The sequence below is a fragment of the Fundulus heteroclitus genome, chromosome 2 (assembly GCF_011125445.2).
Source record: "Fundulus heteroclitus isolate FHET01 chromosome 2, MU-UCD_Fhet_4.1, whole genome shotgun sequence".
Taxonomy (NCBI): domain Eukaryota; kingdom Metazoa; phylum Chordata; class Actinopteri; order Cyprinodontiformes; family Fundulidae; genus Fundulus; species Fundulus heteroclitus.
In genome coordinates, this window is record NC_046362.1 from 4,185,696 (window position 1) to 4,202,517 (window position 16,822).

Here is a 16,822-nt window from a genome sequence, read left to right on the forward strand (position 1 = left end):
AGTGCATGAGCAGACCGCGTCATCTCCTTACAGTCAGACATTTCAGACATTCATAAAAATACTAGCTTCCAGTGATGATTCTGCTTAGCAGTGTGATGAACCTCAATGTCTGTCCTTGTTTCCTGCGTCTGTAAATCCTTATTGGACGTTTGTTTGTCCTATCCACTTCCCAAAAGCCGACTCCGTCAAGTAAATTCACCAAAGGTTGCCTTCTTCGCCTGACTCTCCGCAAACAACGAAATACAATTATAACCAAGCATAACTTCCTGAATGTTACGGGCGCATTTTTTTTTTGCTTGATTCCTTCCTTCAATCCTAGAAAGCAGTAGTACCGTAGACCGTTAATAGGAGGCGAGGAACCGTGCTAGCGTGATGGTAAAAAAACCAAGCTCGGTCCGAACTCGGCATGGATCGGTTAAACGAGGGTAGTGTAAATGAGGCTTAAGTGTCAGTACTCTGATTCAACTTATCAGTTGATCCTCACTAATCCTTGCATGGTTTGTTCTAAAAACTGTTAATAGCAAACTTACTAAAATTATGCAATGACCTATAGCGGTGAAAACACAGCAACGTGTGGAGCAGTTGTCCCACTCTTGAAATAGTTTGCACACTGTAGCCAGAGGCAGAAACACAAACTGTCAGGAGGCTTCCTGATGGAGGTTTGTGTTGTTTGGGGACGGCGGCTGGGCCCTGCTGGATGACGAGCGACCGCACAGCTGACCTGCATAATACATGCAGGAGAAAAGGAATGTGTGCAGACCAGGGTCACCAAGCTTCTAGAAGCTGAGAGCTACTTCATTGGTACTGTGTCATATGAAGGGCTAAATTTATGTCAAATAAAAAATGTTCATGCTTTGTTATAGATATTGTTGTTTTTAAATCTATATAAATGCAAGTGTGAATAAACAGGAAGAGTGACGGCATAAAATAAAGTTTTATGCAGCTCACTGGTGGATTGTGCTCACGGGCACCATGTTGGTGACCCCTGGGTTCCTGTGGGTAAAAAGTGACATTATGCACCTTTAAGTTTGATCTGAAGACTTTAATCTTAATCATAAAGAGAATTTGGTGCAAAATGAGTAAGTAGACATGCGGCTTGTCTCATTTTGGTGAAAACAGAAATGCCAACGCTGAAATAAGAGCCACCTAAAATAATTACTTTTCAAATCCCGTTTATTATGGAAGGAAACAATTTTCGTTCTTGCACAAATTAAAAGTCTTTAACATTCATTCTCATTAAGTTAATGAAACATCACTGGTTCCAGCAGAGGGGGGGGGGGGGGGGGGGGGGGGGGCAGATTTCTAACAAAATGTTGTCTGAAAAGAATTGGGGTGAATGTATTTACAGGAAATAAAACAAGACGCACACATTGAGTGGAAAAAACCCAGGAAGGCCACAGATGATGAATACTGTAGTTCAAACGGACCTGCAGTTTAAAGCAACAGGCCTTTTCATTTTCTCATTCTCAGTCAGTGTTACACCAACCACAGAAACGGCTGCAGCTGCCGCTTGTCACGGCTGGTGGTGTCCAACCAGGTAAGAGTTGGGTACAAACCATCATCGAGCAGCTCAACCTTTCTCAGCAAGCAGCACCGGCACTTCTTAAAACATATGTACATCTTATATAATACAGCAATTCACAGCATTTCTTCAGGCCAAATCTGAATCAGTCAGGGGCAAAGCTAAAGTTAAAAGCTTTGCAGGTTAAAGTTAGAGTGCAAACATGCGTGTCCACCGATCAGGTACTGTGCAAAAACTGAAATGTAGATTAGTCATTTAAACAGGTAAAAAAAAAACAGTTTGGCTACATTTTCACTGCCAATTTCATCATTTGTCTATATCTCAATACCCTGATTCAACTTAGCTGATTCTCACTTATCCTTGCATGGTTTGTTCCAAAAAAAAACAGTGAAAAGGCAAATTTATTTTCAATCATACATTACAATACAATCATGCAATGACCAATGGTGGTGAAGACACAGCAACATCTGGAGCAGCTGTCCCCAGTTTCAAGCTGCAGACAGTCAGGAGGCTTTCTGATGGAGGTACGTGTTGTTGGGGGACGGCGGCTGGGGCTTATTTCCAGGGTCTGCTGCTCGGGGCTCTGGATCCATTTCTGCCAGATGTGGAGGAACTCTGACGACCGGAGGCTGTCGACCGGCTGCTGCTGGATGCCGTGCGACTGGAGAGCTGACCTGCGTGATACGCGCAGGAGACAAAGAATAAGAAGAGGAAAAGGAGACATTTTGGTGAAAACAGAAATGCAAAAGCTCATTTTTATCCGGCCATTACTGACGCCGTTAAGCTGATCCAAATTAACTGAAACGCCGCACAAGATATTCTTAGTTTACCGGAGAGGCGAAGTCTTTTAAACGCTCGCCCATCTCTAATCATACTCAGGCTTTTTAGTTTCTGACTGGGTTAACTCTCACTGTGTGGGTAACTGGGGATGAATATCTCATCCAGCTGCTCCTGGATCTTCTCCAGCTCATCCCATGTGAACCTCCAGCGCTGCTCTGCGGCCGGCGCCGCCTGCTGGGCCGCAGGGCCTTTCCCGCCCTTGGATGAAGTGGGAGAGGACCGGCACGACGATGGGAGGCAGCCCGTCGTCATTCCGCTCGGAAATTTCTGCCCGATCACCTTGAGACCTTGGAGAGGAAGACAGAGAAAGGTTGTGGCTGTTGATGATGAACATTGCCGATTTAAAAATAGGAACTTGAGAAACAGCTGCTGGCTATTGGTCAAACCGCGCGCTGTCACGCAAGAGAGCTGTGTGACATCACACGAGATGGTGCGGCGATAACTCGCTCTGCCCTGTAAGTCTTGATGTTTAGGTCTCTTTCACTAAGGTCCTGGCAGCCTGGCACTGATGGATTGTGCTTTCTAGATCTCATGAACAGTCAACATCTTTCTGGCTACATGATCCTCCCCTCTGACAAGGCTTCCCTTGAGTAAACGTGCTTCTGCTGGGCTGAGAGAACCGCTTGATCATTTCCTGAAAAGCGGTTTTCGCAAACTCAGGGTTCGGAGACAAAATGTGCAAAAAAAAAAAAAAACGACGCGCTGACTTCATCTTGACGATAAAACACAAAAAGTCTTCAGTAGAATGTGTAAATGGCCCAAATTGGTAACAATAAGCATTATCAGAAAGATGTTTATTTCTTCTAAATCTACAGACTAAATCCCACCTTTAGCTATTGTTTGTAAAAAGGTCACAAAGGATCAAAAGGAGCTCACTGAACAAAAGGCACCAGCATTGTATACTGTTCAGTGAAGACAGCTATAAACTGGGAAATGTGGACAACAGGGACCGTACAGAGCCTGAAGCTTTCTGAGCTGCTACAGGAACTTCCAGTGGGTACTGGTTCTGTTCTCCGTGTGACAATAATCCCCAGTCTCCTCCTCAGGTATGACCTGCGTACGGCTGCACAAAAGGATATCGTTTTCCTCCAAAAGAAAAGCTCCAGGCCTGCCTGACCAAAATCCCCAGACGCCTTGCGGGAGAACGTGCTTTGGTCTCCCAACTAAAGCGGATGATTTGAGCCACGGTTCAAGCAGAGCAAAATACTCCATCAGCACATCACTGAAAGAGCGCCGTACTTATAGTGAAACATGGTGGTAGCGGCATCATGCTCTGGGATAACCTGCCTTCAGACGGATGAGGGTGTTTCAACACTGCAGAAAATTGCAACTAGTACAAAATAGCAGCTAAATTTAGGCTGAAACCCTCAGATGGCTGGAAGAGAGCTGGATGATAAAAAAGGACTTCATGTTTCCGCATCAAAAGAGTCCAATCATCCATCCCAGTTAAAAACAATAGCGTCATCGTCACCAGAATGTTCTGGTTTTGAAAGGCGTGGTCAAAACCCAGAGCTAAATCTGCGCCTAGTCACCTTTAAAGGGCTGAGGACAAGACCTGGCCTCAAAATCCGGTGAGTTACCAAATGTTTAACAAGGCAGAGGGGAAAAAATACCGATGTTAAGCTGCAGCCACCTGAAGAAGAAGACCGCACGCTGAAATTTAATCAAAAGGTCCTTTAAGCAAAGCATTTAGTGACGGTTCTGAGAGTACACCTATGCAACCAAAACAATGCACCTCTTAATTCTCATCCATTTCCTCTTAGTTTTTTTAATCCCTTCATATTAAAGCATATATGTGACGTTAAAGGAAGAAAACGTTTTCTAGTTCTTTGTTGTAGCCTCATTTCTTACATCCCAAAACCTTGACGTTTTAACGCGGCTGCAGAGCGACTGTACATTCACACCAGCTCTAAAAAGCATTTGTACATTTCCATAAAGTCTCAGATAGCCTGCAGTCTGGTCATCAGCTGGCCTAAAGTTCCACACAGAGTCTCTATGCTTCTATCTGGTTTTGTGTACTTTTAAAACTTAGTTACAGTAAACGGAAGCTTAAAGCAGCGATTCACTAAGGCTACGTTCACACTGCAGCCTGAAGTGATCCAATTACGATTTTTTTGCCCATATGCGACTCGGATCTGATCTTTTTATGACAGTCTGAACAACTCTGATCGGATTTTTTCAAATGCGACCCAGGCCGCTTGGACATGTGGTCCTGAATCCGATACGTATCTGATCTTTTCAAATGCGACCTGTGTCTGTACGGCCGGGTCGCATTTATCCGACCTGTACGTCACGATACTCGACAAACGTCACTATTCTGCGTCCTGCTATGCAGAAGCAGGAAGAAAAACGACACCCATAGCGGACTACAATGAGAAGAGCAGTCAGTGGACGGAAAGCTCTGATTAGAAAATAAATTAATGACTACAAAATGCGCGCCAGAATTATAATCCATGTTTACTTAACACTGAGGACGCTTGCTACGTGTGACGTCATCGCGTCCTCGAGTGCGCATGTGGGACACTTAGGTTGAACGCATTCACAAAGGAGATCACATACAAGTCGCATATATTTGGAAATGTGAACGACCACGCAAAAAAATCCGATTTCACAAAGAAATCGGAATTGAGCATTAAGACCTGCAGTGTGAACGTAGCTTAAGTTTTCATCGTCTGAGCTAAACAGGAACAGATTATCAGCCTAAGAGCAAATAACAGGTTCAGAGGTCATCAGTGATTGTGAGACAAAGTTTGGGGAAAAACTAAAGTTGCCAGATCTTACCCCCACAGAGCATAAAGAGATTCTCAAATCCCCGCTCACACATGGTGGTAGCTGCCAGGCTGGCGATTCTCTCATCTTCATCGTACACAATGATGATCTTCCCCAGAGCGTTTTTCTACACACTCCGTTAGGGTGTCAAATGGAAATACCAGGCGACATTAAAATGTGCTGTTGTTGTAGAAGGATACATATTCCAGCACTTCTTTGGTGTAAGGGTTCATGGTTCGGGACAGCATGGCCACGGGAAAGCTGTGAGCTGTAGGAAAGACAGATGGAGGAAAGTGAGCGTCAGAAAAAAGCTCCACAAACGGAGCGCATCGCCGCCCGCCACCTACCGCCGATGATGTGGCAGCAGTCGTACTGGTCGCGGTCGCGCACATCCAGCAGCAGGTAGGGGCATTCTGGGTAGGGCGCGTCAGCAGGCGTGGGGCTGGGCTCAGGCTCTGCCGCCTTCTGACCGTCCTCCATGTTCAGCTCCCCGACACCACTGATGACGCTGAGAGCAGACCGCGCAGTCAGAGGCTGTTTCACGCTCACGCCTCTCTGCAAAACTATTCCCGCCGTGAAAACCTTTTGCCTTTTTAATGCGTTGTAACTAAAAAGCTTTACATATTTTCTCGGGATTTTCTGAGACAGACCAACAAAACACGGTGCATATTCAGGTGTTAGTACGGTCCAGACATAAACCCACCTGGGAATGCGCGGCAGTAAAAAAGACATTCCCATAACCGCTCCATGTTATCTGACTGACCTACAGCTATATTTTTCTATTCACTTCGCAGTTATGATCCACTGTGTGTTGGTCTATCACATAAAATCCTACTGAAAGAGACGGACAGTTGTAGCAGTAATGTCACAGAAAGCTGGAAAAGTTCAAGTTGATGTAAAACAAAGGTTCTTATTTTCCATTTGAGCATCGTTCCTCACAATCATCAACACAAGGCAGGTATTTACTGGACAATTTAGTGGCAGCACCAGAGAAACTCAGATTAAAAAGGTAAAATCTTTGTCTTTTCTTCAACATTCTGCTTCCTGTGTAAAATGTGGCCACCAGAGGGCACTGTTTAGAGTGCACAGGTTTGGGTTCTTGTACCTTCTAAAACTTCCTGTTTAAAAAGTCAGTCAGTACATTAAATATCCCCCCCCCCCCTCCCCAGTGTACCTTTACCCCCCTGAACTGCCCTACTGTCTGTCTCCATCTGTTCTCCCACATGGTGACGCTGACCTGAGAGCTCCACCGACAGACAACGGCCCGTCTGTCGCCACCTCAGAGGTGTCAGATGGAGTTACACTCCTGAGACGCTCGTTCTGGTGAGAAAGACCAGCTTCTGAGAAGAGACTGAGGCAGTCCACTGAGGGGGTGGGGGTGGGGGGGTTGTTGGGAGGAGATGGTCTCTACGGGACAGAAAAGCTCCAGCCTGCGGCGTCGTGCTGCGAACACGGTGTAGGGTTACAGGCGTACCTGTGGTTAAGGTAGCTGTTGGTTGCATGATGGCTCTGACAGGTTCAGTTGAGGGGGGGGCTGTGTAATTTTGAATATTTTGATTTTACAGCCACGTTTGCCCACTTAGATGCCAGAAGGACTTTTTCCTCCTCTTTTCCCCCAAACATAAAATGTATTTTCATTAAAATGTCCATAAAAATAGTGATGCAATGAGGTGTACCAACTACTCCACATCAAGCAGCTGTGATTAGCAGACTCCACTGACTCACAGGCCAGTACCAGACAGCAGCAGATGCTTGATGTTGAGGGTCCAGGTACAACCTGCTAATACGGCTTTAGCAGTTCCAAGAAGACAAAACCCGATCTTGCACAACGTATCAGTACTCCTTGAACGTTTTCACAGTTTGTCATGTTACGGCCAAAAGTTTTAACCTCCTGTATTTTGTAGATTTTGTTCCACAGACCGACATAATTTAACAACTTTTTGGGAAGTAAAGAAAAAAACGGTGCATTGTTTTCTGTTTTCTGAGTGCATATCTCCCCCCCCCCCATTTACTCTGACACCTAGAACCAGAATCCAGTTGAACCAGCCGCCGTGAGAACTGATCTACCTCAACCACAGAAGCAGCTCACAGGTGCACGATAGGACTTCGCTCTGTCTATATGTGTTCAATTTGTTTTCTAAGCCATTTTCAGTAACCGACATAATTACTATCGTTTACTAAATTAAAACCTTATTTTAAAGGCAAATGGAACAAAGTTTAGTTCAGAGATTAAATCTGCCACCTTCTATATGAGGGTTCGGTGCCACTACTGGCCCGCTGGGACACTTGTCTATGAACGACAAGCCTAACATCAGCCCAGGACTGACAACCACAGCCGCCCCAGATATGAAATACGGCTTAGAGCCTCCATAAGGCTGCCTGTTACCTGAGGAGTGTTGACCTGGCCGTCTGGCAGGAATCCTTGCAGTCTCCTGCATCCTCTCGGTGTGACAGAGGCAGCTCCAGCGGCGAGCCGTTGACGCGCTCAGACTCAGCCTCCAGCTCTGCCTCCGAGATGATTGACAGGCCGTCTGCAAAGCAGGTTGAAAGATCACACAGCTGTTATTGAGCAAAAGGCCTCTACACAGGTGCCGTTGACCCGAAAACGTTACCCTGTTGGGTGTTGGGTGACTCGTCATCAGCCTCGCTTTGACTACTGTCTGAAACCGAAGCCACCTGAAGAACCTGGGCGGGAAAACACAAAGAATGATACCCACAGGGCGAAGAGGGAAGAAGACCTCATTCAATCGCCTGACAAAAATAAATAAATAAACCAACGGCCTTCTCTGAGTTGGTACGCAGCCGGCTCAGCTGTCGCAGACCGACGCTCCACTGCAGGGATTCAAACACGGACGCTTACCAGCTGCGCAAACGTTGTCACCTTCAAGCGTTTGAAGATTTCGCCTTTTTTATACCTGTAGTCTTAAAAAGAGGAGAGAAAGAAAACAGAAAGAGACACATAACACAACTATGAGTCTAATAAGTTAGAAAGACCCAGCTTTAAAATAGCCACGACGACAGGTGCCGTGATAGTACAATACTAGAAATAATAATTCTGTATCTTTAAACCAGGCAGAAAACATTACAGAAAAACAAGGAAGGAAAAAACAAAAAAAAAAAAAAACATGTTACAACTTCTTTTGTTCTTGATTTTTTTTTTTTTAATTTGTATGAGCTTTGCAAAAAAAAAAAAAAAAAAAAAAAAAAAAAGATAATTTCTTACTTTTTCTAATCTCCTCCAGCCTTTCCATGTACTTTGTTTTGCTGGATCCTGAAGGTGACAACAGCATCATTTAGAGAATAAACTGGCTTGATTAAAACAACAGCGACCCCAAATACAACGCCAAATCTCACAAAGATGCTTTAAAAAGAAAAGAATCAGGGTTTGACAATGGCCCAGTCAAAGGCCGGGACTAACATGTTGGAATGCTGTGGTGGGGTCCTAACAGAGCCGAACAGCAACAACTGGTTAAGTCAGCCACGTCGAGTTATTGTTGCTAAAGGTTTGTCAATTTGACTTTGTTCATGTTTACTAAAAAGCAGAATGGATTCAGTTGAGTTAAGTTATAAAAATCTGTTGAAAAACATTTCGTTGTAATTTTTTCTCTGCACAGCATGCCAATTAAGCTGCTGTTGAGTAAAAAGGAAAAAAAAAATGCACATTTTGTTTATGAGACAGATGCCAAACTAGGAATCTACCGGAGGCTGAGGATCGGCTGCACCACGTCTCTCCCCCTCCATGTTGAGGCGGGCACAGCATCCCGAGGAGAGGCCCGATCACACAGCGCTGACATGTTTTACACACCGGAGAAGGTGACCAACGTACCTGTGTCCAGCCTTGTTTTGACGTGATCATACTTCGCATTTCTGGGGATCCTTTTCTTCATGTACTGCACGAAGGAAAGACGTGAGCTGTTTATTGGCTTAGCTTAACCGCGAATCATAGCATTAGAGCACTTTCGAGGAGAATCCAGAAGTCCATGAAATGTTAATAAGCTAAAACGGTGGCGGCCACCGTTGATATGGAAACATAAGCTGGCTAACCTGTTAGCATGGTCGCTTAGCTACGTTATTTCTTCCTGCTCTAGATTTGCGGGATTTAAATGCGAGGTCTATGTTTGTTTATTGAATCAAACGGCCCGTAATTTCGTATTTTCTGACTTTACCTCATCTTTGCCGATGCTCCGACTCTGCGACATATTTTGAACCGAAACACCAAGCAGCAGCTTCCTCCTTTAGTAAAGCCAACGTTGATTCGCTGCTGCCTTTCCAGAAGCCAATCACAGAAGCCGAATCTGCATCGTTTCCTTCGCTCTAGCTGTCCGACCAGTTGCTAAGCAACGAGTGACGCTCCACTTTGGTGACGTGCGGCATTCAAGTAGCCTCGGTCTTTAAAGCTCTGTGGTTTTACACATAAATTACTGTTTACGTGGAATTAAAAGTTTCATAAAGAGTTCATTGATTTTACAGTTTCGGCTTCATTGATCAAACCAAATGTATTGTCTGTCTAACAGAAAACATTAAACTGAGACAGTGTTCTGTATGGAGAGCATTTTGTCTCTAAAAGATTTGAATAAATATAAAAAAGATTTGAATAAATATAAAAGGATATATATACATATACATACATTTATAAATATCCAAGTACAAAATACAAATGTAAAAATGTGACATACAAATAAATAAACAAAATACAAATATAAAAATGTGACATACAAATAAATAAACAATTTTATATAAATAAACGTGTCTTTGTAAATATATTTTCGAGATTTGAAAATAAATATGCTTGACTTTGTATGTGGAATCTGCATTTGTGAATCTCCGTTTTGCATTTGTGAATCTGCTTTTTGCATTTGTGAATCTCCGTTTCGCTTTAATGTCGATGACGTAATTTTGAGACATTCCTACTGCAAACCTAGATCCAAATATAAATGCCACTAGATTTGAATGCGAAGACACCCTCCACTGAACAACCAGCAGATGGCAGTGTTGTGCAGCCACAGCTAGTCTGGCAGAGCGGTCTCGTGTGCTCGTGACACGTCATCAGCCTCAGCCCGCATGCCCAGAATGCACCGCGGCCGCAGCTTGATTCCAGACAGCGCAAACAGAGCTCACAGCGGTAAGTTAAAAATTCCCTTTTCTGCTGCTGTTGTTCTTCAAAAGTACGTTTTCAGATCGGCTGAGGCGAGAACATTATACTTTTAAGCTTCCCTATGTGGCCTGTTTACAGAGTTAGTGCGTAAGTTTAATAAAAAGTCCGACGTTGAGCGGAGCAGAGAGACCCGCAGACCTCCGAGGAAAACCGCAGCCAGGGCTGATGTTAGACCGTTTTTAGGACAATTCTGTCGGCCAACTAGTGTGCGTAGAACCGCTGGTTCTGGTTTATTTGTCTTGTGTTTATCTGACTGACGTGTGTTGCTTTATTAACTCAATACTTGCTGGAATAAATTGCAGCATATAAAATTAATAAATAGGGCTGTCAATCGATTAAAAAAATAATCTAATTACATACTCTGTAATTAATGAATCTAAATTAATTGCATATAATTTTTGCTGTGAAAGTATTTTAAATATTTAAATTCAAATGATTAAATTAATAATCAGTATTAGATACATTAAAGTTCAAAAACTCTTATTCACATTCCATGCCTTCAGACGTTTTAACATGTGTCGTTGTGGCATATGTGGCACACAGTAATGTAGGGGACACAATGGAAATAAATGAACACTCCCCTCAATATCAACACTTTACAACAGTAAAGTGACGTCCGCGCTACTTCCGGGTTACGCCGGTAGGAAAAAGCAGGACTGTTCTCGCCAAACACCGTGACAAAACGGGTGAATAAAGCCTGGCATACACTGTATGAGTTTTTCAGTCGTGGTACTTATATACATCTCAAACTGTGTGACGGAACCGCGGGGTTTAAAAGTTCACCGCTCAAGATCTGTGTTCACTGTACGGCGCGACGCTCGGACGCGACCGGAGTGTCGTGCCCCCTCCGGAAGAGGGGGGAGAGTTGGGTAGTACCCGCCGGCGCACGGGAGGCACCGGGTGTCGGGGGGAACGGAGGGGGGAGAGGAAAGACGCCCCGGCGGCCGCGCGGCACAGCAGACCGCCCGCCCCCCGCGAGCGGAGGCGTACGGAAACAGACGGCCAGCGCTACGCGCGGACCAGAACGCTCGCCCTCCCCAACCCCCCCGCGAGCCGACGTCCGGGCCCCGCGGAGGTCGCTTCGGGGACGCCCGCTCCCCTCCCTCCCCTTTCGGGGAGGGAGAGGAGGGGAGGGCGGCCCCTCGTAGCTCTGCTTGAACAGCAGGATGCGCTCACGAAAACCTCACGACGGCCGACTGAATTTCAAACATGTTTGATTTTCAACCGACCGTCCGATTCCTGATCGGGAGGTAGTCAAGAAAAATACGTCGAGAACTCGTTGTTTGCCGTGTTTGCGTCTGCCGCTGTGCTCGCCTTTTCTACCTCCCAGTCCGGCGCATAGGCACGGAAAAACCCGGATGAAAACAATAGCAGTGAACTACCCTATACGATTAATTTGCGTTATTTTTTTTTTAAATTAATCGAAATTAACGCGTTATTTTGACAGCCCTATTAATAAATAAATAAAACCTATAAATGTTTTTCCTATCTAAGTGAGTTTCTTCTGAGTCAGGACACGAATAATTGAGAGGAGAAAGAGGGAAAGAAAACAATAGTAATAATAGTATATGAAAATAACAGACATTTATTTTATCTTTGGAACAGAATGAAGGTGTAATATATTCAACAAATGATTAACAGTTACTAACATGGTTTAAAACAAAGAAATAACTCCTATTAAGATCTTATACAAATAGACAACGCCTATAAACTTAGAATTAAAAATAGTTGGAATGGAAATTAATTTACTGATTATTTAATTTATTTTTACAGGTAGTGAAAACAATGAGATGAACCAGCATGTGTACATGACTAGAACTGATGCAGCCAGGTTGGTCGTGCTCCTCTGGATCAACCTCCTCATCCTCCACGTCCAGCTGGTCACCTGCTGCTATACTGATATTGTGGAGGATGCAGCAGGCGGCGATTACTTTTGGGGCAAACGTCGGGCGGACCTCCAGCACCCTGAAGAAGATGGAACGCCACCGTGTCTTCAGACCACCAAAAACACGCTCAATGATGTTTATCAGCCTTGGCGTGGTGCCTGTTGTAGCGTGCCTCCACTTGACCTGTACCAAATATAAAATAATTTGTAATTTAGGTAATATGCTGATATGTCTTAATCTTCTATCCAATTAATATAATCTATGTATCAATTGTGTGTCATTGCTGGCTCTATTTAAGGACAAGAAGGTAAGAGATCTTACTGGCAAGCTGTTTCCCTATAGGATGCACCACAGGGCAGCCAGCAGAGGGTCACCAGCACCTCTATCTCCTGTGGCCATTCATGGACCTTCTGATGGGCAGCAGCTGAAGGAGGAGGACGATGGTGGACCTGTTGAGCCTGACGGCTGGTTTCAGGTCCCCTTCATGAAAAATATTTGGAGGATTGGCACAGAGGTGTTTATCCTCACATATTTTGTTTCTGTTTCTTCCTGTAAATAAAAAATGCCAAATGTTACCATAATTGTTTTTTGTCACCTTTTCTATGCATAAAACTATACCTGTTTAACATGCAGATTATTATAGTTCTCAAGAAAGAAAAGGTAAAATGTATAGTAAATGTAACAAATGGCTTCCCTTCTCTGGTATTTTTACCATTTCAGGCACGGAAAAACCCCCATTTCAAAAATGGGCTGAACTAACTGCACATAATTTATAGATTAATCACTGTAAAGGTGGGCAGACATAAAAAATTTTTTTTTTCCTTTCTTTTTTTCCTTTCTCTAAATCAATGCTGTGAAGGTCAGGAGGTGCAATAAAGTAGCTTAACCATACTGTTACTAATGTTAAAATTGGGTTTTCATTTTAATTATTTATAGAAAAATAGTAACAATTTCAACCTGATCATGTGTTTAATACCATCTTCAATATTTAAAGATAAAAGTAGGAAATAGGCTGTCAATCTTAAAATGCCTACCAGTTGGCAATAGATGGGTGAGCAAGTATTGAGTTAATAAAGCAACACACGTCAGTCAGATAAACACAAGACAAATAAACCAGAACCAGCGGTTCTACGCACACTAGTTGGCCGACAGAATTGTCCTAAAAACGGTCTAACATCAGCCCTGGCTGCGGTTTTCCTCGGAGGTCTGCGGGTCTCTCTGCTCCGCTCAACGTCGGACTTTTTATTAAACTTACGCACTAACTCTGTAAACAGGCCACATAGGGAAGATTAAAAGTATAATGTTCTCGCTTCAGCCGATCTGAAAACGTACTTTTGAAGAACAACAGCAGCAGAAAAGGGAATTTTTAACTTACCGCTGTGAGCTCTGTTTGCGCTGTCTGGAATCAAGCTGCGGCCGCGGTGCATTCTGGGCAAGCGGGCTGAGGCTGATGACGTGTCACGAGACCGCTCTGCCAGACTAGCTGTGGCTGCACAACACTGCCATCTGCTGGTTGTTCAGTGGAGGGTGTCTTCGCATTCAAATCTAGTGGCATTTATATTTGGATCTAGGTCTGCAGTAGGAATGTCTCAAAATTACGTCATCGACATGAAAGCAAAACGGAGATTCACAAATGCAAAACGGAGATTCACAAATGCAGATTCCACATACAAAGTCAAGCATATTTATTTTCAAATCTCGAAAATATATTTACAAAGACACGTTTATTTGTATAAATTTGTTTATTTATTTGTATGTCACATTTTTATATTTGTATTTTGTTTATTTATTTTTATGTCACATTTTTACATTTGTATTTTGTACTTGGATATTTATAAATGTATGTATATGTATATATATCCTTTTATATTTATTCAAATCTTTTTTATATTTATTCAAATGTTTTAGAGACAAAATTCTCTCCATAGTTCTGGATCTTCAACAGATTTGTGTGGGAAAAAATAATTAGTAGATAAATGCAAACACATAAAAACACAAAATAGATGAAAACAGAAAAATGGTGCAAACAGCTTCAGGCAGGATGCTATGCAGCAGTCTGGAGGTTCTGCTTTTTACGTTATCGTTATGGCAACAGTACAAAACGTTCATGCGGAGACTGAGTTCTCTGACAATATTCAGGATTTAAAATCCTGAGGAAAGGGTAAGGACAGTCCAGTTTTCCCCTCACTGACTCTGCATGCTCATGCAGTGCTATATCAACGCACTCAACCACAGCCCCGTGGAACATTGTGAAGATGGTGGTGTGGTGGGGATGTTTGTTTCAGTTTCCTCAGAAAGTTCCGTCTCTGCTGGGCTTTTTTTTTTCATGTGCTTGGTGGAGTTCTTAAGGCAGGTGAAACAGCAGCAGCGAGTCCTGACCTTCGATCAAAACTTAATGCGGTCCACTGTCTCTGCTGAACGGTTGACGATGCTCAGGTGATGTCCTCTGGAATTCCCTAATCATGTTGATCACAACTGTGTCTCCAGGAGGTTTGAAAGAGGTGGCCTGTAAGAAAGAACTAAACAACCATATAAAGGTTACTTTGCTTTGTTCTATTAGCTGGAAACATCAACCAGAATACATCAGCCTCTTGTAAAGCAGTCACAAACAAACTCAGAGTAAATAAACCATATGGTTTAATTAGGTCATTGTGTCAAAATCGGCATTGTTTAATAAACATAAACTAAAATTAAAATTAACTGACAGGAAGATATGAAGATGAATCTTCATAGATCTATCTATCTATCTATCTATCTATCTATCTATCTATCTATCTATCTATCTATCTATCTATCTATCTATCAAGATTCAAGTAATATAAACAATAAAAACAGAAGAAAATACCTTTGATATTTTTATTTAAAGTTCAATAAGAAAACTTTGTTTTCTGGTGTGAAAGAACTTAGGGCACCCCCACATTTATTTGGACTTAAAATGGTTACAGTTGGACTGGGGAATTTCACATCAGGTTCACTTAAGAATGTAGTTAGTCACACATTTAGTCAAGTTTGCTCCTGACTGCTGAGGTGAAAGTCAACATCATTAATAAAATTGAAAGAACTGAAAGTAAAGACTAAAGTTTGCCGGAGAGAGTGTGCGCAAAAAACAGTACTTCTGGAGTAATGTTCCTTGGACAGATGAGTCTAAATCGGAGGACACGTTTAGCATAAACCAAAACAGTATTGCATAAAAATGTATCATACCACATGAGAAGCATGAAACTACAAAGTGTTACAGTTTAGGGATGAAGGTCATGACATGACCATGAATTTTACCACGTATCAAAGGGGATTTAAGGAAAACTTAAGACCATCTGCAAAAAATAAAATAAAACAAATAAAGCAGCAGCATCACATTGACTTACCAGTCAATCCACCAAGGACCAGCTGAGAGCGATGAAATGGAAAGTCCCGGGCTCAGTCAAAGCTCAGATCTTGAGCTTACCGATTTGGTATGGGTGATGAACATTAAACATCTTAAATATGTAAGAAGCCCCTCAAACACATCACAGCAGAGAAGGTGTGCAGGGAAAACTTCCCAAAGTGTCTCATTGAAGCTATCGCAACCAAAGGACCCAAAACTAGTTAGAAGGGAGTAAAATGACCTAAGATTTTCCTCAGTTAGAATGCCGTTTTTAATTCATATATTTTTTGATGAGTAACAGTAGATAATTTTTTGTGGTAACCAAAATAACTGCTAGAGATAAAAAATATTAGACACCCGTTTTTCGAACAACTCTTTTGAAATAACTAATCCAACAGTTAATTGAAGACATCAAAACAAGTACTTGACCACACAGCAGCTGTTACAGTAGTTTTAAGTGAAAATTATGACTTTATTTTTGCGCCTTACACTTTTTTTGCTCGGACACAGAAATTTCCCACTTTGTCACAGATACCGCGAAGGCATCTTTCCCCCACAAACTCGGAATAAAAGTTGGCGTTTGCTTCGAATTGGGCTCTGGGATCTGGGATATTTACATTCTGGTGTACCTGTACGCGGATTCCTGCAGGCTCCGTCGAAAGCATCGCGTTGAGCCGCCTCTGAGCTCGACTTGTCAGGTCTGGGGCGGTCTTTGGGGCGCTGTCATGGAGGAGCCGCGCAGCGGGGCTGTTCAAATCCCCACATAGCATCGTCCGCTGGCTCGGTCCTCGGCCATAATGGCATCTGTTCTGGTGAGTGTGTATGTTTGAATGCGTTCTGTCAGCTTGGAGAGATGTTAGCGCAGACACTGGGAAGTGTCGCCGGCGGCGGACAGGAAGTCTTCTAGCTCTGTCTAGCACCGCTAAGAGGATTTCCAGACAGAAGCACATCTTTACGCTCTGAAGTCTCTGAACTCCGCTTGCAAACCACTTTCTCATGCTTGTGTCTTCACTGGAAAACAAAAGGAGTTCTGCTGACATCAAACCTACCGCCATGTATTCAAATAGAAAGTATTGTGACAACAGTATGGAGGACCGAAACTGACAGAATTACAGACAAAAGCGGGGATATGTAAATGGTCCAAAAAATAACCAATACACGCAAAATGTGCAAACTAATAAATAAAATAAAGTTATATTTTTATTTAAATATATCCCATTCATTTATGTTACCATGGTTTATGATTTATTGACCTTCAAATTTTTTTCTCTATTTCTTTCCAGCAG

The 16,822-nt window shown here is 43.0% G+C and overlaps 2 protein-coding genes across 4 annotated transcripts in view; one reads left to right on the top strand and one right to left on the bottom strand.

Moving 5' to 3' along the window:
- Positions 1 to 1,659: 1,659 nt before the first annotated feature.
- On the bottom strand, positions 1,660 to 16,331 carry cep41 (centrosomal protein 41). 3 transcript variants are annotated; one of them, XM_021317068.2, is made up of 11 exons: positions 16,166 to 16,331; positions 8,958 to 9,021; positions 8,355 to 8,402; positions 7,992 to 8,053; positions 7,744 to 7,816; positions 7,518 to 7,662; positions 5,479 to 5,639; positions 5,332 to 5,399; positions 5,144 to 5,258; positions 2,434 to 2,649; positions 1,660 to 2,196 (listed from the first exon to the last, which is right to left on the bottom strand). In XM_021317068.2, the coding sequence occupies exons 1-11, from the start codon at positions 16,304 to 16,306 to the stop codon at positions 2,078 to 2,080; spliced, it is 1,212 nt and encodes a 403-aa protein (XP_021172743.2). In that variant the 5' UTR covers positions 16,307 to 16,331; the 3' UTR covers positions 1,660 to 2,077. The 3 variants fall into 3 exon arrangements, with proteins under 3 accessions (XP_021172743.2, XP_012719083.2, XP_021172744.2); XM_012863629.3 differs by lacking the exon at positions 16,166 to 16,331 and adding an exon at positions 9,298 to 9,440; XM_021317069.2 differs by lacking the exon at positions 16,166 to 16,331 and adding an exon at positions 9,176 to 9,263.
- The window catches only part of poc1b (POC1 centriolar protein B), a 66,644-nt gene continuing 66,047 nt past the window's right edge, over positions 16,226 to 16,822 (top strand). Inside the window, exon 1 of the mRNA XM_012863679.3 lies at positions 16,226 to 16,348. Within this exon, the coding sequence (XP_012719133.2) occupies positions 16,334 to 16,348 (15 nt within the window). The 5' untranslated portion in view covers positions 16,226 to 16,333. The remainder of the gene's footprint in view (positions 16,349 to 16,822) is intronic.